Below are 21,542 nucleotides of genomic sequence, written 5' to 3'. Positions count from 1 at the left end.
ACTGGCATGGCTGTAAAAAGCGTGGAGTATTTAAGGTTGTAACTGTCAATCTCAGCTGCAGCCTTGTGAACCAATGAGCTTTCAGACACAATGGAGAGAGAGAGAGAGCGGAGAGGCTGAAATTATCTGTGTGGACGACGTGTTATGGAACCGTATTCGCAAACCAATTTCACAGTCTTTAAGTCCTAGCAATACCGAGCACATTTTGACAAGCTCCTTTCCCAAGAATATTACAATTGTACCAAAAATGCTTCAAAATGGTATTCAAAACAATGCTTTTTCATTTCTAAAATGAAATGAGTTAAAGACGCACAGTCTTTTATAATCTCACTAATGAGGGGCACTTATTAAAAAAGGTTGACCCTGTGATAGGACGCATTATTAGAATAGAACAAACGGTACAAACACAAATTCTGAACCTCAATCGTAGAAACAAACAGAATGAAATGTGGAAATTGTACGTGAAATTATTGGTGTAAGTTGTTGCACTGAATTAAAATGCATAGTTGCATTGTACACAAACACGTCTTTGCGAACAACTTTGTTAAAGGGATAGTTCACCCAAAAATCATTCACCCTCAACCATCTGAGGTGTATATGACTATCTTCTGTCAGCCAAACACAATCAGAGTTATATTAAAAAAAATATATATCCTGGCTCGTTCAAAGCTTTATAATGGGAGTGAATGGAGGGTGAGATTTTGAATCCCAAAAAAGTGCATCCATCCATCAAAAAACGCACTCCACGCGGCTCCGGGGGTTAATAAAGGCCTTCTGAAGCGAATCGATGCATTAGTGTAAGAAAAATGTCCTTATTTAAAATTTTATGAAGTAAAATAATAAGCTTTTGGCATGACAGCCATACGCATTCGATTTGTGTCTAAAAAGCGCTAACTTCCACGACGTAGTACACAATGACATGACGTTCTACGCTACGTCCTTGTTATAACGCATCGATTCACTTCAGAAGGCCTTTATTATCCCCCTGGAGCCGTGTGGAATATGTTTTAGGATGGATGGATGGATGGATGCACTTTTTTGGGTTTCAAAATCTCATCCTCTGCCATTATAAAACTCGATTGTGTTTGGCTGAACGAAGAAAGTCATATACACCTCATACACCTTATGGGTAATTTTCATTTTTGGGTGAACTATCCCTTTAAGAGATAGAATTAGGCCTGTTGTTCGTTTCGCTTGAACCATAACCAGTACAAACATACAATTTTGATTCATTTTTGGGGGTTTAGAAATGTGCAAGTGATTATTTAAACCAAACTTTGGTAACACGTTTGATGTCGTATATTTTGATCTCACTTTAAGAACAAAACACACAGACTCATATTAAAAAAGATGCAAGATGGAATAAAGCAGCATTTTTCACAGTTTTGAAAACAAAAGTTCTTTGAAGTAGATTCTCTGATCATTATTTAATAAATTTGGCCTTATTATAAAAGACTTCACAGAAAAGATCCAAAAACAGTTCTTTTTATGAGCGCATCACTCGGATTCAAAAGGAAAAAAATGGAATAATTTGGTCAAAAACACCTTATAGTGTTAATAGTTCCACGTTCTAGAATCGCAAACTTGTATATAATCTTAATGAGGATGACATACTGGCTTAATGACACTACTGTCAAATTTAGAAAGGTGTATATGCAGTGAACCATTGGCAGAAATCTATTAACCTAAAGGTTAAGGAAGCCCCTACTGCATACTTCCTCATGAATATGTATATATGTATATGAGCTTTACATTATACAAATGACTCCAGTCTAAAGATTCGTCCTTAGAAACGCCCTGTAGTAGTTTTAAATGACTGACAGCAGCTATGCCACATCACAATGTTTTCAAAAATACAGATCGAAAAAGGTAACTTGCAAATTTGATCAAATCTCTTGTCGTAGCTTGGGAATCCCGACTCCTGCAGCGCTTAATGTGCGATTATCCATGCTGTGGGTCGTTCATCAGATAAAGCGCATCCCTGTCGACTGGAAATAAGAGCTTCCTCCTTACAGCAGCTCGTGTACACGGCTGCGTTCAGGTGGTGAATTGCCTAGGGCTGCCCCAAAACCTTTGTGATAGATGTGTTTCATTAAAAAAGACTGTAAATCTGGGGTAGCCCGAGAAGGGAGTGGCGTGTGGCACAGCAAGATTGATGGCGCAAAAATAAACAAAGTTGCATGTGTTCTACAAGACAAGCTCGCAAACGCCCACATACCCCCATCAGGCACGCCATATCCTCCAATGCAGAGGAGGCTGCTTCCTATTTCATTTAATAGGGTGTGAAACTCTGAGAGGAGGACTGGAGAACACACTGCCTAATTTGACCTACTTTAACACGGCTGGTTTTATCATGGATGCTTGTGCGGGAGAGAGAATCATCAATGGATGATGTTCTTCTTAGCATGATTTACATCTTATTAGGGCGATTAAAGGGATTGATCACCTAAAAATTGTAATTCTGTATTATTTTACTGAATTTGTTGGTGTTCCAAACCTGTATGACTCTTTTTCTTCAATGGAACGCAAAAGGAGAAGTTTAACGGATTGTTCAGCTGTTCTTTTCCATATAATTACAATGAACAGGTAAAGTCAAGATCCAAAAAGTAAAAAAAACAAAAAAAACAAATCAAAGTTTCACTTGACTTGTGCACTATATTCCAAGTCTTCATAAGACATATTTACGTGATAAACAAACTAAAGTCATTATAGATGTGACAGATCTTTAAATGCCATATTTGAATATACATAGACAAGAATTTTATTGAGTAACTAATTGAATTCTAAATCAAAATTGGACTGTGTTGACAGTCTTCCAAATGGTGTTGTCAAAAGTACCGACTTCGGTACCATATTGGTACTGAAATTTAAAAAATGTGACGCTTTGAGCACTGTTGAGTGGATTCGTAAACATCCTCTGATTGGCCATCGTGTTCACGCGCTCAACAGATATGTCTGTGATTGGCTACAATGATCAACGCTTCAGAAACATGTTGTAAATAGACATCAATGACGCTCTTCACCGAGCGCTTACACACACGGCAGCGTTTGAAAGCACCGGTCTGCTGATAGACGGCTGCTTTCAAACGCTCCCGCTTTCAAATTCAAACACTCCTGTGCGTTGATCATTGTAGCCAATCACAGATATATCTGTTGAGCTCGTGAACCAATGGGCAATCAGAGGTGTTCACAAATCTGCTCAACAGTGCTCAAAGCGTCATATTTTTTAAATTTCACTACCGACTTGGTACCGAAGTCGTTACTTTTGATAACACTACTTCCAAAGTCTTGGAATAAAGAGCAACAATTTTATATATTCCTGATTTTTGCTCATTTTTGAAACTCAAAAGCTGCACCTCACGTGCCTTCATTGTAAGGAAAAGAGCAGTTTGAACAACCTGTTAAACTTCTCCTTTTATGTTCCATTGAAGAAAAAAAAAAGTCATAAGAATTAGGAGTAAATCACAGTTTTACAACTATCCCTTTAAAATGATACAAAACATAACATGGACCAGACGTGCAGAGCACCAGAAAGAAAACATCAAAAGACACTGTGCAAATTTTCCCAACACTTCCGTTTTAAAGTGTTATAGAGGGTAGCCGTAATATAGAAAAAATACAGAGCTAACAAAATGACCAAATTTATATCCAACAATCCAATTCAGATTGTCTGAAATTCTGTTCGTCGTACCAGGACTGTGTCCAGCAACATGAAACAAAGCCTGCTGAATCCTTTTCTACTGTCCTCAGGGGATCGTTACCTTCGATCAGACGCTTGAGCCTGAGGAAGCATCTAATTCTGCCTAAGAGTGTCTGCTAGTGTCACTAAACTCTACAGGTCCCCCGATGAGATGGGCTTATTACACGGGCAGACCCTCAAAATGCCCACTCAGCAGACATTGAATCCTGCTTTATACTTCTGAGACCTCGGTTCACACATCTAGAAGACAATAAAGCTGGAATCCTATCAGAATCAGTGAAGGTTTCACACACAAAATCTAACTTTAAACCTGAGGTAGAAAACATAAAATTCACAGCAGGATGGAGTGAACGAGTTTAAAAGCAAAGGAAACTTATCGGAAGAGGGCTGTACAATGTTTGTCTGTGGTTTAGGAAAATTTAAGGAAGCCATTAGTTCTTTGAAATGCTCAGAGAATCCCCCTGAAGAGGAAGGCATTGAAAAACATGGTGGTTCATACTATTGCACAATGTTTTGAGGGAACGTGGGACTGGGATTGACGACGACTCTGCGTCTGCTCATCCTTAGTAAACACAAAAGGTGCCAATCTTCTGGATACTGAGAGGAAATGATTCAGTTTCTGGTAACAGGTCAAGGCTAAAGTCATATGGCTCTCTAAGAATAAAAAAGTGACCTTGGATTATTCTGTTTCCTTGATGTGATAAATATTCTGAAGTAAAATCAGCAGCTACAGATGAAGTCATCTCAAGGACTTGCTTTCATTTAGACAGGAAGTGAAGGAGAACACTTCACTGTACAGATAATATAGTTTCGGCATCACCAAAATGGCACCTTAAAACATCTAGAAGAAAGCAACCGGCAGTTCCTCAGACGATCACCGGATCATATTCCTGGGATGCGTCAGACTGAAAGGGTTGTGTCTTCTAAAACAGACGGCTGTGTCTCATCTCCTTCAGGCAGGTCCTTGAAACTGGCCTTCTGGATTGAGGCGGCTGACCTCTGGACTCCTTTCCAAGGTCGGTTTCGGACACCTAAACTTGTGGCGTCCAATTATCCCAAAAAGGCACCATCGATAACAATCGTTCCAAACGGAGGATCTTCACCTTTTCTTCCCCATCTTCGGATTCCAAATCTTCACTCTCATGTCACTGTGGGATGGAAGAAACACAAAGAAACAGACATAAAATGAGAGGTGGAGGAGATGCACAAGGCCAATAATCAGAAAGACAGAGACACTCGGTTGTCTGAATCTTCAGACACCGTCACTGTGGCTCCTCACATTGAAGAGATGGCACAGACATCAAAACCAAGAGTTCACAAAGGGAACCGCCACACGAGTCCCTGCTCTTCTCACCAATTAGGCGTATGCACTGCTTTATCCCAATAAAAATCAAAACCCTGCTGTGTGAAGCAGCCAACAGAACCACACGCTCGCATCTTAACTAACACTGCATCTCTGAGGAAAAAGATGAGCTCTGAATCGCAGCGTGATGCAAATTAACTAGTCATTAGTTTGGGATAAAGTTCAAATAAGCGTATATTTATAATATATATATATATATATTTTATACACACACACATACATACATACATACATATATATATATATATATATATAAACTATACAGAGAACCCTCTCATTTGGTACACTATAATACTGGCTGCAATTAACAACAGATGTATTATATTAAAGGTGCCCAAGAATGCTTTTTCACAAGATGTAATATAAGTCTAAGGTGTCTCCTGAATGTGTCTGTGAAGTTTCAGCTCAAAATACCCCATAGATTTTTTTAAATTAATTTTTTTAACTGCCTATTTTGGGGCATCATTAACTATGCACTGATTTACACTCGGCGCCGCCCCCTTAAATCGCGTGCTCCCTGCCACATGAGCTGTCGACTATATTACAGCGCATTTACAAAGTTCACACAGCTAATATAACCCTCAAATGGATCTTTACAAGATGTTCGTCATGCATGCTGCATGCATGCTTCGAATTATGTGAGTAAAGTATTTATTTGGAAGTTATTCTGTGTGAATTTGAGGCTGTCCTCCGTGGCTAACGGCTAATGCTACACTGTTGGAGAGATTTATAAAGAATGAAGTTGTGTTTATGAATTATACAGACTGCAAGTGTTTAAAAAATGAAAATAGCGACGGCTCTCTTGTCTCCGTGAATATAGTAAGAAACGATGGTAACTTTAACCACATTTAACAGTACATTAGCAACATGCTAACGAAACATTTAGAAAGACAATTTACAAATATCAGTAAAAATATCATGCTATCATGGATCATGTCAGTTATTATTGCTCCATCTGCCATTTTTCGCTGTTGTTCTTGCTTACCTAGTCTGATGCTTCACCTGTGTGCAGCTCCAGACGTTAATACTGGCTGCCCTTGTGTAATGCCCTTTCATAATATTGGGAACATGGGCTGGCATTATGCAAATATTGGGGCGTACACCCCGACTGTTACGTAACAGTCGGTGTTATGTTGAGATTCGCCTGTTCTTCGGAGGTCTTTTAAACAAATGAGATTTATATAAGAAGGAGGAAACAATGGAGTTTGAGACTCACTGTATGTCATTTTCCATGTACTGAACTCTTGTTATTTAACTATGCCAAGGTAAATTCAATTTTTGAATCTAGGGCACCTTTAAACAGCTATTTATTTTCAGATATAATAATTACACCTAAATGAAAACTGAAATGTTTGTATACAACTCAGTTGCACATATAAGGTAGTTTTCATAAGCACTTGTTCTCATGGCAAATTTATTTAAACATACATATATAATTAATAGCAAATACGTTCCTCTCTATTGTTAATATTATAGCGAACTAACGAACTGTGAACGCTGGATAACATCCCTGAGGTAAATGCAACGTTAAGTGACATTGTTCACAAGCTGTTTTATTGACATCTTTCCTTGGTTGAAACACTGATAGAGTGATTACATGAGACATGATACAGGATTTCGGTACATTGTTCTGTATCCTTTCAATATTACTTCTGATGTTCATGCATGGTTTTTCGAGCTATAACTTGTATTAAAGTAGAAGAGATGAAGAGATGACTCGTGCTCTGAGCTGCACTTGAACTGAGGCTCTACAACCATCTGTCAGGTCATGTTTATTGTTTGAAATTCCATGATAAAATTGTCAGAATTTGAAAGCTGAGACTTTATTTCTTTTTAGAAGTAACAAAGCACAGAGCTATCCGAAAAAAATAAACATGACTAATTCACTTGAGAAGCAAAACTGCATAAGATAAAGTTCAAATAAACTTATATATATATATATAAAGAAAATGAGATTTTCAAGGTGATAAAATGTTGTGTAGCAAAAATGAGTACACCCTCCTAAAAGTTACTGAATAAAATGAAATAAAAATGATCTGGTGTAAGTTTAAGGCAATGTTTGATCAACAGGTAAGCATGTTGAACCAAAACATTTAAAGAGAAGTCATTTATTGACAATTAAAAGTGTTACATAGCCCACTGAATCATTCTCAGACTTAATGCTGACAACAATAGAACCACTTTGGTCCCTGTCCATACCTCCCAGGGGGTCAGCTACGCCCCTGCCTTCATCTTAAGGCAGAAAATGCAGAGTCCGCAATCCTTTAGGATGTGAGCTACGGATGGAGCCTATGCCAAAGAACTTCATCTTACAATATTTTGCTTGCTGATTGTTAATAAATATCATTGTTACGTTATCTTGCCTCCCGAGTCTTTCTGGTTAGAACTGTCAGGAGTCTTATTTCTTAGCACAATAGAGGACAGTGGTACAAGAGGATTACCAAATCATTGTTTTAAGTGTGAAAATATAGCAAAAGTAACACAGAAATTCAAAAACAATGGAACTGTTATATAATATCAGGCCTTCATTTTAAGCTTTCATTTAGTTGTGATGGATTTTTTTGCTAGACAAAGAGCAGGAGAAATACCAAGTGAGTGTCTCAGAGCCAGCAAAAGCTATGAAAAGAGCGGCTGTTTATCTCACGGAGTAAGATGCAGCCTGCAGAAACGACATGCATGGTTGTTGTTCTCACTGGAACTACCTACTGTAGCCAAAGCACAATAAAGTCAGTCATTTCCAAAGCCCATATTTACAAAATATAGATTCTGGGAATCAATACTCTGGTCTCATGAGACCAAATCAATCATTTTGCATCTAACAGCATCCAAAATGTTCTGGTGTTGCTAGAGGAGGAGTACAGTGAGAAGTGCCTGGTTCCCACAGTAAAGTTCAGTGGTAGTAAAGCTCTTATATAGGGATGTAGGAGTGCTGAAGGTGTGAGGGAGTCAATGCTGTCATGAATTCCCACAACACTGTGTAATTTAATACACAAACTTGAAACAGAAGATGTTACCCTTTCCTCATTCCCTGCATTGTTGGGCATTTTTTCAACATGACAGTTAGGATATGCATTCTCCCAAGGTGAAAAACCTTCTGTGGACATATACTACACTCAATCTTAACACTCTTGAGCGCCTGTGGGGGATTCTGTAGAGACGAGTTGAGCAACACTCCACATTAAAAATCAGGGCATTTAAGGAGCTCATCATCCAGGAGTTAAACAGAACAGATGTGACAATTTGTCATGAACTTGTACACTCCGTGCCAAGAAGGGTCTCAGAAGACCTCAGATGACCAACACCTTTGAAGAGACGGCGCCAACTCCTGCGAGGACTTCAGATGACGCAAATATCTGGATCAACATGCACATTCCCAAATATCTATATATCCTAATTATTGTTAATATGTAATTCATTTTTCCAGGAGCTCATTGCTTCTACCTTCAATTAAACTGCTAACAGTGATTGTAACTTAAAATGCCTAAATTATTAGCATGTAATTAACTGCAATTCTCTAAACTTGTAATGTTGACATCCATTCTCTGTAAAGCTGCTTTGATGTAATGTGTCGTGAAAAGCACTATACAAATAAATGTGAATTGAATTGAAGGGTCAGAGCAGTATATTTAAAATTATGGAAGGGCATACTAAGTACTAGAGTACTTAGACATTTGTTGAATTAAATCTAGGGTGTACTCATTTCTGCAATCCTTTATTTAAACAAAATTGGCTAATTTACTTCTTTTATGGCTATTTATGACATATATTTCTCAGTTTTTATTATGTATATGTTTAATACATTTTAGTTTTGCCATCTTTCCTTGAATTGTATTAGTGATCATAAAGAAAATACATCTTTTGTATTTGTTCAGAGGGGGTGTACTCATTTATGCTGTGCAGTGTGTGTGAGTGTGTGTGTGTGTGTGTGTGTGTATGTGTGTATGTGTATGTATGTATGTATGTATGTATATATATATATATATATATATATATATATATATATATATATATATAAAATAAATTAGTTTATATATATAAACTAATTTTTTTCCAGAAAAAGAAAAGATTACTCCACTTGAAAAGCAAAACTGCATAAGATAGTAAGACAAAATTTTCAGTTGGGATAAAGTTTAAATAAGTACAGTACAGTCCAAAAGTTTGGAACCACTAAGATTTTTAATGTTTTTAAAAGAAGTTTCGTCTGCTCACCAAGGCTACATTTATTTAATTAAAAATACAGAAAAAAAACAGTAATATTGTGAAATATTATTACAATTTAAAATAACTGTTTTCTATTTGAATATATTTCACAAAGTAATTTATTTCTGTGATGCAAAGCTGAATTTTCAGCATCATTACTCCAGTCTTCAGTGTCACATGATCCTTCAGAAATCATTCTAATATGCTGATCTGCTGCTCAAGAAACATTTAATGTGTACAATTGAACAAAATATTTGTGTACAATATTTTTTTTTCAGGATTATTTGATGAAAAAAAAGTTCAAAAGAACAGTGTTTATCTGAAATCTAATCTTTGTATTTCAGATAAATGCTGTTCTTTTGAACTTTCTATTCATCAAGGAATCCTGAAAAAAAAAGTACACAACTGTTTTCAACATTGAAAATAATCATAAATGTTTCTTGAGCAGCAAATCAGCATATTAGAATGATTTCTGAAGGATCATGTGACACTGAAGACTGGAGTAACGATGCTGAAAATTCAGCTTTGCATCACAGGAATAAATTACTTTGTCAAATATATTTAAATAGTACACAGTTATTTAAATCTTAATAATATTTCACAATATTACTGTTTTTTACTGTATTTTAAATTAAATAAATGTAGCCTTGGTGAGCAGACGAAACTTCTTTTAAAAACATTAAAAATCTTAGTGGTTCCAAACTTTTGGACTGTACTGTATATATAATCACTATTTTTCCAGGAACAAAAACAAGATTAATTCACTTGAGAAGCAAAATTATATAAGATAATAAGACAGATTTTTTTTTTTAAGGAAAAAATATAGCTTAAATTAAATTAATTTTTATTTAACCCAGAAGAAATTTGTTTTTTCTGTAAATAAGTATAAATCATGCACAATTTCATGTGGTTTAAAAAAAATGGGATATGAAAAATGTTTCACTAAGAATGTTTTACCCTAAATTTCTAGGTCTTGCTAAAAGCACTTCTGCTTTAAACAACAATACTGCAGCGGATCCTGGTAAAACTACACCAAGTCTGACGAGGCGGTGAGGTAAGATGTATCTTGTGGTATCTAGACCTTAACTAGAACCAATTAAAAGGATTTACACCACCACTGCTGAACACAGTAAAGGGAACAATACGTTTTTATTACTCTCTGAAAGATGAGCACACTCGAGCACACCTGAAATGGGGAAAAAAAACAACAACGCATGGAGTCTAATTAGTACAGTTCCTCTTTATTGGCCCAAAGTGAAAGAGCCAAGGGAAAGTTCTGTGGGATCAAACATTGGAGAAGTTGGCCTATGAAACGAAACTGGTGCAAAAACAGACAGATGCACACAAGAGATGGATGATATACAACTGACAGAGTGAGAAATAATTGACAACAACAAAATGACGCAGCTGAGCCGTGTAGTTTGTTCTCAGACATTCTGCAGCTCACGTCCCCTCGAGTGCATTCGCACCGCTGCCGCTCAACGTGTCTTTAACCTTCAGGAACTGTCACGCCTTTGCTCAAGTATCTGCACTGACTGCCAGTAGCTGCCAGAAACAAATTCTGTTTGACCAGCAATGCTGAAAATGGCCCAGTCAACCAACTCAACCTGGTGTAAACTGCCCAATATCTCCCTTTTCTCTAAAATATAGCAAAGCACTGAGGAGCCAGATTCTTTTAAAAGAATCAGTCTATTTAATGAATCAGTTCCAAAAAATTGTTTACTGATTTTCACATAGATGCTTATTTTATGCTGATATATTATATATCACACATTTTCCCCATTTACTCATTTTAAACTGATTCGTCGCATCATTAACAAAATTATTTGAGTAGAACTCACTGATTGATGAGTGTTCTTGTTTACAACATTGCACGTTTTTTAATCATTTTGTAAGCATAAGAACATTTGCATGGAAGATCAGCAGAGAGAGCGTCATTATCTGTCACTTCGGAGGACCGGGTTACAAATTTCCTGTCTACCTCTAATTATATCTGTCAGTAAAATATTGTAACCGCTTACTATTTCCATGTGGTATTTATATCACAAGAACTTCTGCAGCAACAGCTCCTTCCGTTTTACCCAGCACTGTGTTGTAGGTTCTTGTTTTTTTCCCTTTTCTTTTTGTTCCTCTCTTGCAATGTGAAGATCTGCTCACTTGATTTAATGAACAACATCTCATGAATTATTCCAGTAGAATACAGCTAGAAACTCTCATTCTCTCCCTAAATCCTCACTCATGTATCTCTCGTGGTCTATTTTTAATTTTCAGGGGGGACTTTAAAGCCAGCATGAGATTAAAATGGACAATTCTTGATATTTTATGGGAATATTGCAGTATTTATGATAAATGATTTATATATATATATTAAATCGATTAAAACATTTAATCTAATTAATTACATACTCTGTGATTAATTAATCTAAATTAACTGCATACATAATTTTTGCTGTGAAAGTATTAAATATTTCAATTCAAATGAATCAATGCAGGGTTTTTCCTGGGTCAAAAATGGTCTTCAGTGGTGACAGACATGGTCACACAAACAGTAAAAAGTGCCCTACCCACGTGATCTGCGAGCCCGATACTGACAATAAAGTACCCGTCACTCTCACTGTAATTCTGTTCTTGCCCTCTTTGCAAAAAAAAAAAAAAAAAGTGATTTTATAGCTTTGTAAGAGAAGATGCTTTTTTGCTAAACCTGAAAAAATATTAAAAAGTAGCATTTAGAAGTTATATTAACTAATAATATAATTTTCTACCATATACAATTGAATGCACCTACTGTAGCTAAAAACAACTTGCTTTGTTCTGGTTTCACCTCACTCCAGTCTAAACTAACTGATTTTATAGGTAGGCCTAATTTACTACACATTGTCATTTAAATAACCTGAAAATATTGTGGATTATTAAGGCTAATTTTACTAACCACTCTTGCTAAATGGGGTAAGCACACTTATGTTGTCATTTCAGAGTTGTTCGCGTAAATGATTCGTTATAGACCGTGTGGACAGATCAGTTGTTGTCATGATTCATTAAAATGAATCTGTTCAAATGAGTCATTAGGTCGCGAATCGGACATTAGCGGACGTAGACGCGTTGCGTGCGAATCGCGACTGTTATTAGGACATCGCAAAAGATTTGTTAACACAGAAAACACTTCACCACTGGATAGGATTTTCTTTTTGTTCACTGAAAGTGTGGTTTATGTCAGCTGCACGTGCAGGGCGCCTGTCAGAGAAGATGAGGTGACGTTCTTCTGAGCACTATTTACACCCAGCGGTTATTCAGGAAAAACATTCTCCGAATGCGCCTCGTGAAACATGGATTCGGTCTTACGAACTTTTAGCATTGTGTCAGTTGATTTAGATTATTATGTGCGAGGTAGAGAGAGTGCAAAGACTGTGCTTACTTTGAAGACAGAGAGAGCTCGTTCTGTCCGTCAGCGCAGCAGTCGTCTCCCTCCATTTTACAGTCCAATGGTGGCTAGAACAGCCCTGTGCATTGTAATCTTGAATCAGAATAACTTCCCCTCCCTCTTGTAGCGACATCTCTTCTCATCTCTCTCTCTCTGACAAGGGCGGGGCAACCTGTCAATCACATGAGATCCACCAATAGCAAACCACAACCATCCAATCAATTCCCCCGTTTCACTCAGATATACAGCTCAATAGATAAGAAAAGACTGTCGCAACTTCCGTTTCATGCCGACTTTAAAAGTTTACTTGCTCCCCTTGTCTTCACATTTATATCAATTTTTCTAATTTTCAGTTGACATGTTTGCACACTTTCTGAACATAGACAAACGGTTGAGCTTGATGATTTCTCAAAGATACACAACGAAAGTTCTCATTCAAATGTCATCTTGCAAAGTTTGTCAAATCTGGCAACTAGTTCGTCCTCAGAAGCAGTTATCATAACCATTTTGTTTCCAAGCAGACTCACAGAAACCCGAGTACAGAAGCTGCGAAGAAGCCAGCCAATCACATCGCAGCTTGAAGTTCTGGAAGATTCTTGCCACATGTTATGTATAATACGCATCTGATAATCAGCGGCACACAACGTCTGAGGCTGAAAACACCACTTTTCTGTTGGTAAGTACAGCATGCTGCTATGTTGTAAGAGTTGCAGCTAAGGACTTGTCACGGGGGAAAAAGGGAAAAGGGGGAAATGTACTCAAACAGAGAGACATAAGAAGATTAGATAGAGAAAGGACAGTACCAGAGGGAAGCAGGCAGGAGGTGGTTAGTGGAGGCTCAGGGGAGGCTGGTGGCCCGGCCCTTGATGGCCAGGACCCGGCGGGGCAGACAGGGCGTGAGCCCGGGGACATAACTCCACAACTTCACCCGACAGTCACTGCAGGTATGAAGCCCCACAGCGCGAAGGGAAGGCATAAGAGAGACAGACAGAGAGAGTTAAAAGGAGCAGGAGAGCTGTGTTAGAGACACATTAATGAAGAACAGTCAAACAATCCCACAATCCCCTGCCCACACCATCTGCTCTACAAACAAGCACCCCCGAAATGCACAAAAGTAGGTCTTAAAAACATATTAGTCTGACTGAACATTTCTAAGTAGTCTAACTGTCTGGAAAAAGACATCACAAGAGAGTAAGAGACTGAACAGAGTCACAGAAACAGACGAGCAAAACATAACAGACTCGTTGAGCTGATGACCCATTTACAACCATTAGAGGACCGTAAATAACTGGTTATATTATCATTTCAAAATTACTATATTTAAAACATGTTCTCTTTATCTTGTTTTCCCAGTGCACATAAGAAGTTTCCTCTTCTGCTAATTTATAGCTTTGGGAAGTTCAAGCTGCAAACAAGTCCTTTTGAACAAACAATTCATCTTTTTTTTTTTTTTATATGCATTTCCTCACATTACGTGACATTTAAATGCTTTAAACTTGGGGTGTATGATATGTATCATCTACGATAATATTGTAATTGTTGTTTAATGATGTGAAAGCAGCCATTTTGTCAAATATGTTACTCATTTTGTCTTGAGAGAGCATGCTTTTATGCATGATGTAGTCTCGTAAAATGCAGTTACAATGACCCCAAATTCAATATATGGGGCAAAACTGCCCCTGTATGAGTTTCTGTCTTATATTTCTATATGATATAGAAATATAACATATAGACTGACTCTGTGTCCAAACATGCGTACTTCCATACTATAGGCCAGGGATTCCCAAAGTGTGGTGCGCGCACCCCCAGGGGTACGCGAGCTGCCACCAGGGGGTGCGCGAGAGGAAGAATGTAATGGCGGTCTGTTTTTTTAAGTGGGATTTTTCCATACAATAAAAAAAACATGAACAGTAAACATTTCCTTTGTAATCGCTTTTATTTTAAATAAAAAACTATAATTCATGGGCGTCGGAACCATTGTATGTGGGTGGGACAAGACCCACCCACTTTTTAAGACAAATGATATTGGACCCACTCACTTTTACCGTCTCTAATTCAGCATTTGTCTGTTCATTTTTCAGAGCGCGTCATGTGTCAATGCCCAAAGCACAGAGCCCGATGATGAAATAACTTTATTAAACTGACTTGTTTCCAAAATTTCTAGTGCTTTCCTTGTTCAATGACTATTTTCTTTGTTTCTATTTTAATGCACTTTTAAAGACAGGATCACCATACTTTGTACAAAACGAACTTGCTTCTTGTGTCTGCTGCAAGTTTTGCGCACGAGCCACGCACCTTGCTTATCTATCTATCTATCTATCTATCTATCTATCTATCTATCTATCTATCTATCTATCTATCTATCTATCTATCTATCTATCCTCTGCTGAATTATTGCCTCTGCTGAATTATTTTTATCCCCGGTGGGATAAAAAAAAAAAAAATATCTCCCCCGGTGATACTACTCCACACACCACCAACAGAGCATAAAAAAATACCAAAAATATATATATATTTTTTAAAACATTGACAAATAAAACGCTGCGTTTAAAAAGAAATGTCTCTTCACGACCATAGCAAAAGGGACACTTTTCAGACGTGCATTCCAACTTCGCCTCAGCGCCAGGCGCAAATCAAACGAGCACGGTGAGGACGGGGGACTTTCAGTTGAACAACAGTGAACTGCGGTCAGATGAAATGCTGTCAGGTAAAACTCCAACCCGCCGTTAGGCTATAGCCTACTGTGCTCGAGGCGTGAACTCAAGAATTGCTCGCGCAAATGCGCCGGCGCGCGCTGCATAGATTATTATAGCTTAAAAGCGCAAAAGAAATTACGGGCATGCACCGTCGTTATTCTGTTGTAAATTAAGTAATGAAATTACCAAACATGCGATTAAAGCTGCCTCAAAACTGTGCATGAATGTATGTATTTGTTGACATGGTTTTTAAGTTATTGTTATCCAATTTTTTGTCCTTAAAACGTCTTAAAATGCACATTTGTACACCAAGGAAATCAAAATTTTCCACATTTTTTTTGCTTCCGACGCCCATAATTTATTAGTTTTTGATAGAAACGTAGAAGAAGACAGCTGCTGTCTTCTTCTACGCACTGCTCTTCTTTTATGCACTGCAGGCTATGCTCTTTGTTACTTAATTATGTTGTGGATCGTGTGTAGGCTAATTTTATTGTCGCACTTAAAAAGTTTCAGATTGATCCTCGTTTTTATTTATTTTATCTATTTCGGAGCTTATTCTCTTTAATGTTGTGGATCGTTTGTAACTTCATTGCAATTTAATTCAATGTACTGTCGTTAATTTCCATAACCGTTGTGTTATGATGATGATAATGCTAGCTCCACGGTCATTTAATAGGCCTAGCCTATTGCTGCAATGTTTCTTTTACGCGGCTGAAAATAACCGTGCTTTCTGTTACTGAGCCTGTGTCTGTCACTCGTCCTCTTAAAAGTGGAAGCTTGTGCGTAGCGTTGTTGCATTATATTGAAACTTTGTTGATGTTGTTATTGTCATGCGTGTTCTGGTTATTTGCGCATGATTAAACGTGAGTCTTTATATGGCGATAAAACAAAGCTTTGTTGCGTTTTTTTTTTTTTTTTTTTGAATTGGGGTTTGGGGGTGCGCCAACCCAGTTGGGACATAGAAGGGGGTGCGCAGGAAAAAAAGTTTGGGAACCGCTGCTATAGGCGAAAAACAGTACGTGAGGCAAGTAGCACGTCCATGTTCACTGTATTCATAAAACAGTAGGCGAAAAGTCCCTGGATGACCTACTACTTCCAGTGAGATTCTGAAGTGCACATTCGATGGACACTTTACTATCCCATGAGGCCATGGGAGAGGATTTATGAACGGAGGCAATGCGACAATGCAACTGATGCCTTAGGTTAAATGACAACATGGTGGATGTAATACGTCCAAATTTCATTCGTGCTACCCACATTCATAATATATATAGAACATATTTTTTTAACGGTCACAGTAAGTTTCAAAACAAATGTAGTACCTACTATACAGTATGTGATTTCAGACGCAGCTGCTGTACCTAAACGCCAATAATACAACTTACAGTTGACCGAGGAATATCTAGCAGGGATGAAATTTCACAAACTGACTTATTGCAAAGGTGGCATCCTATCAGCGAGCTCTTCGACAACGACCCATGTCTTCACAAATGTTTTTAACTACAGACTGCATGGCTAGGTGCTTGATTTTGTACACCTGTGGCAATGGGTCTGAATGAAACACCAGAATTCAGTAATTAAGAGGTGTGTCCCAATGCTTGTCCATATAGAGTAGTTCCAAACAAAGCCACAGCAGAACTGTTGTGCATCTCCAAGTAACACACAGCAGTGTTTCGTTCCTACAGAGCCCCGCACATGACATGCAGAAAAAAAAAAAAAAAAAGTAAATTGTGCGCACCATTTATTATTTTGTTTCCTCGATTTGCAAAATCGTGCGCACGATTTACTATTTTGTTCCCTTGATTTGCTAAATCGTGCGCACGATTTACCATTTTGTTCCCTTGATTTGCTAAATTGGCCGCGCTATTTATTATTTCGTTTCCTCGATTTGCAAAATCGTGCGCACGATTTACCATTTTGTTCCCTTGATTTGCTAAATCGTGCGCACGATTTACCATTTTGTTCCCTTGATTTGCTAAATTGGCCGCGCTATTTATTATTTCGTTTCCTCGATTTGCAAAATCGTGCGCACGATTTACTATTTCGTTCCCTTGATTTGCTAAATTGGGTGCACAATTTACTATTTTGTTCCCTTGGTTTACTAAATCGTGCGCACAATTTACTATTTTGTTCCCTTGATTTGCTAAATTGGGTGCACAATTTACTATTTTGTTCCCTTGGTTTACTAAATTGTGCGCACAATTTACCATTTCGTTCCCTTGATTTGCTAAATTGGCCGCGCTATTTATTATTTCGTTCCCTTGATTTGCTAAATTGGGTGCACAATTTACTATTTTGTTCCCTTGGTTTACTAAATCGTGCGCACAATTTACTATTTCGTTCCCTTGATTTGCTAAATTGGCCGCACAATTTACTATTTTGTTCCCTTGGTTTACTAAATCGTGCGCACGATTTACTATTTCGTTCCCTTGATTTGCTAAATTGGGTGCACAATTTACTATTTTGTTCCCTTGGTTTACTAAATCGTGCGCACTATTTACTATTTCGTTCCCTTGATTTGCTAAATTGGGTGCACAATTTACTATTTTGTTCCCTTGGTTTACTAAATCGTGCGCACAATTTACTATTTTGTTCCCTTGATTTGCTAAATTGGGTGCACAATTTACTATTTTGTTCCCTTGGTTTACTAAATTGTGCGCACAATTTACCATTTCGTTCCCTTGATTTGCTAAATTGGGTGCACAATTTACTATTTTGTTCCCTTGGTTTACTAAATCGTGCGCACAATTTACTATTTCGTTCCCTTGATTTGCTAAATTGGCCGCACAATTTACTATTTTGTTCCCTTGATTTACTAAATCGTACGCACAATTTACCATTTTGTTCCCTTGATTTGCTAAATTGGGTGCACAATTTACCATTTTGTTCCCTTGATTTGCTAAATTGGGTGCACAATTTACTATTTTGTTCCCTTGATTTGCTAAATCGGGTGCACAATTTACCATTTTGTTCCCTTGATTTGCTAAATTGGGTGCACAATTTACTATTTTGTTCCCTTGGTTTACTAAATCGTGCACACAATTTACTATTTTGTTCCCTTGATTTGCTAAATTGGGTGCACAATTTACCATTTTGTTCCCTTGATTTGCTAAATTGGGTGCACAATTTACTATTTTGTTCCCTTGGTTTACTAAATCGTGCGCACAATTTACTATTTCGTTCCCTTGATTTGCTAAATTGGCCGCACAATTTACTATTTTGTTCCCTTGATTTACTAAATTGTACGCACAATTTACCATTTTGTTCCCTTGATTTGCTAAATTGGGTGCACAATTTACTATTTTGTTCCCTTGGTTTACTAAATCGTGCGCACAATTTACTATTTCGTTCCCTTGATTTGCTAAATTGGCCGCACAATTTACTATTTTGTTCCCTTGGTTTACTAAATCGTGCGCACAATTTACCATTTCGTTCCCTTGATTTGCTAAATTGGCCGCACAATTTACTATTTTGTTCCCTTGGTTTACTAAATCCTGCGCACAATTTACTATTTCGTTCCCTTGATTTGCTAAATTGGCCGCACAATTTACTATTTTGTTCCCTTGATTTGCTAAATTGGCCGCACAATTTACTATTTTGTTCCCTTGGTTTACTAAATCGTGCGCACAATTTACTATTTCGTTCCCTTGATTTGCTAAATTGGCCGCACAATTTACTATTTTGTTCCCTTGGTTTACTAAATCGTGCGCACAATTTACCATTTCGTTACCTCGATTTGCTAAACCATGCACACGATTTATAAATCGAGGGAACGAATTAGTAAATCGTGAGCATGATTTATAAATTGAGGGAAAGAATTAGTAAATCATCAACACGATTTAGTCTACTATTTTTTTTCCTGCATTTCGGGGCTCTGTACGTTCCTTATCCATTCATGATCCACTTGCTTCACTTCTAAATGAATCAGCTTTTTTTAACGGATCGGTTGAATAAATGAATCAGTGACTCCCTCATTAAGACAGTGACATTCTGCCCCCTACTGGTGGTCAGTTTCATATTTAAAAAATCTTAAATTTCATTTAAAAAAATATTATTCAAAATATTATAGTATAGTAATATTATTCAAAATATACAATTAATTTAACTTCTTCCTGCATGACATACGTACCTGGAGGCAGTAAAGATCTGTTTGGAATTGGTGCAGATGGCATTGATGGGGCTGTCATGGCCCTTAATCTCTCCGATGGGCGTGAAGTTGTCTACGTTCCACACCTTGAGCATGCCTGCCCTGCAGGCGCTGAGGAGCATGGGCCGCCCGGGTACAAAAGCCAGAGCACACACCCAGTCCTTGTGTGCATTTGGGATTTGCTGTGGAGAAATAAGTAACATTTGATTTTTTAGATCTCCTCTCCACTATAAAAGCACAAAGTCCCTCCAGCAGGAGTTATTCTCTATATCAGTGTCACAGTTTCTGAACTCCCTGAAACGCCTCCATTGTAGTCTTGGGGAGTCTGGTTGAGTTAGTTAGTAGTGTGTTGAAACTCACAGTTATGGTAAGACTGGGAAGAGAGGAGCTGCAGGCTTGAATTTTTTTGAAAATTTAAGCCTGAAAACCTGTTGAAAACCCTTGTAAAAGGGGTATAATATGGCCTCTTTTACTCTTCAGTTCAGGGTTTAACCTCAGCAAAAGTAAAAATGATAGCAAGCACCACTAATAATAAGACTACAAATGAGTTCAATAAACTAGCCAAATTAAAATTTAAACAAGCCTCAGAGTAATAAAAATAGATAGAAATATAAATTGAAATTCAGATACTATAGAAGGATTATACAGATGCTATAAAAGAGTTAAGAGAATTACGAAGCTCTATATATAGCTATGATGCATTTCGCTTTTTTACCACCAAATTCCAGCTGAATCCACCAACAGGCCTTTGGGGAAATGGACAGAAATTCTCATAAAAGAGAGCAACCAAAGCACTTTATCTTGGTAAATTTACCCAGTTGTTCAATCAGAGAACACAAGCGAGAAAGTAGTGTGTGTGTTTAGATAAACTCACTGCTTACACATACACATTGTTAACCGCACTGGGATTTAAGCATCTTCGTATTCTGTCAGTCAATAAAATAAAAAAAAGTCAATTTAAAAAAAAAAAAAGAAAAAAGAAGATATGGATGTGCAGTAACAGCTGTGGACTGATTCAGCCCAGATGTACGTGTGCATTTAATATAAGAGTAAGGGAGCGCTGCATACATTTGCATAATGAAAAGAAAGTAAAGACTGACATGAAGATAACACTTTCTATAAAGAAGTCTTTCATCTACTTGCCCAAAAAATGACAAAAAACTGGAAACGTTTACAGGTAAATACAATTTAAAGAGCTTCAGTCATCATAACACATTGTTTTTCCTGGGCATATTTGTTCTCGAAATGTGATGAAAATTTTAACATGCAACACACACAATGAAACTCACCTGTGAAATACATAATTCATATAATCTTGACGGGTAGGAGCCTCGTTTTGTCGAACCCATTTTTATGTCGTCTTATAATAATCTTCCATTATTTTTGACCTTTTAGCTCTGGATGATGGGAAACTTTGGAATGTGTTCTTGTCTAATATAATCAGCTGGAGAAACCATTAAAATCAAACTTATTATTAAAAGAGCTTCCTCAGCTGTCAGCGCGCGATGACGTCAACCTCCGGTGATAAATGAAGCTATTCTACATCTATTGACACAGGAACAATAGGTAAACGCTGGATTATTACCTTCTGAAACATCATTTGTCTGTGTATATATTATTTTTCAGTACTGGATATTGTAATTTTGTCGCTGTCAGTCATGAAAGCCCATCTTAACTTTAATACACTTTAAAGCACTTACAGCTTAATAGTCACACAGTTCTTTGCCATTTTTCCCCTTAAATTAATATTTAACTCAAATCTTACTGACATTTTTGAGACTAAATCTACATTTCATTTTAGTTTCTTTTGGTAATTATGGGTAAAGAAGGAAAAACATTCTCCAGCAGCTCTTTGCTCTTTCTCTCCGGCTCTTTCCTTTGACTGTGAGCTACAGTGTGATGATTGTACACAGCACAGGAATTAATATATTCAACCATAAATAGTTAATACATTATAAACAGGGTGTATATTATGAGGGGGGTTCATGTCATGTGACATTATGACATCACACATTAAT

At 37.3% G+C, this 21,542-nt stretch overlaps 1 protein-coding gene across 1 annotated transcript in view; it reads right to left on the bottom strand.

The window, feature by feature from the left end:
• Nucleotides 1–660: 660 nt before the first annotated feature.
• Nucleotides 661–21,542, bottom strand: part of kif21b (kinesin family member 21B) — a 131,075-nt gene continuing 110,193 nt past the window's right edge. Inside the window, 2 exon segments of the mRNA XM_048173471.1 lie at nt 661–4,848; nt 19,507–19,706. Coding sequence (XP_048029428.1) covers nt 4,800–4,848; nt 19,507–19,706 — 249 coding nt within the window. The 3' untranslated portion in view covers nt 661–4,799.

This window comes from Megalobrama amblycephala, linkage group LG21, assembly GCF_018812025.1.
Source record: "Megalobrama amblycephala isolate DHTTF-2021 linkage group LG21, ASM1881202v1, whole genome shotgun sequence".
Taxonomy (NCBI): Eukaryota; Metazoa; Chordata; class Actinopteri; order Cypriniformes; family Xenocyprididae; genus Megalobrama; species Megalobrama amblycephala.
This window is presented reverse-complemented; position numbering and strand designations above follow the sequence as displayed.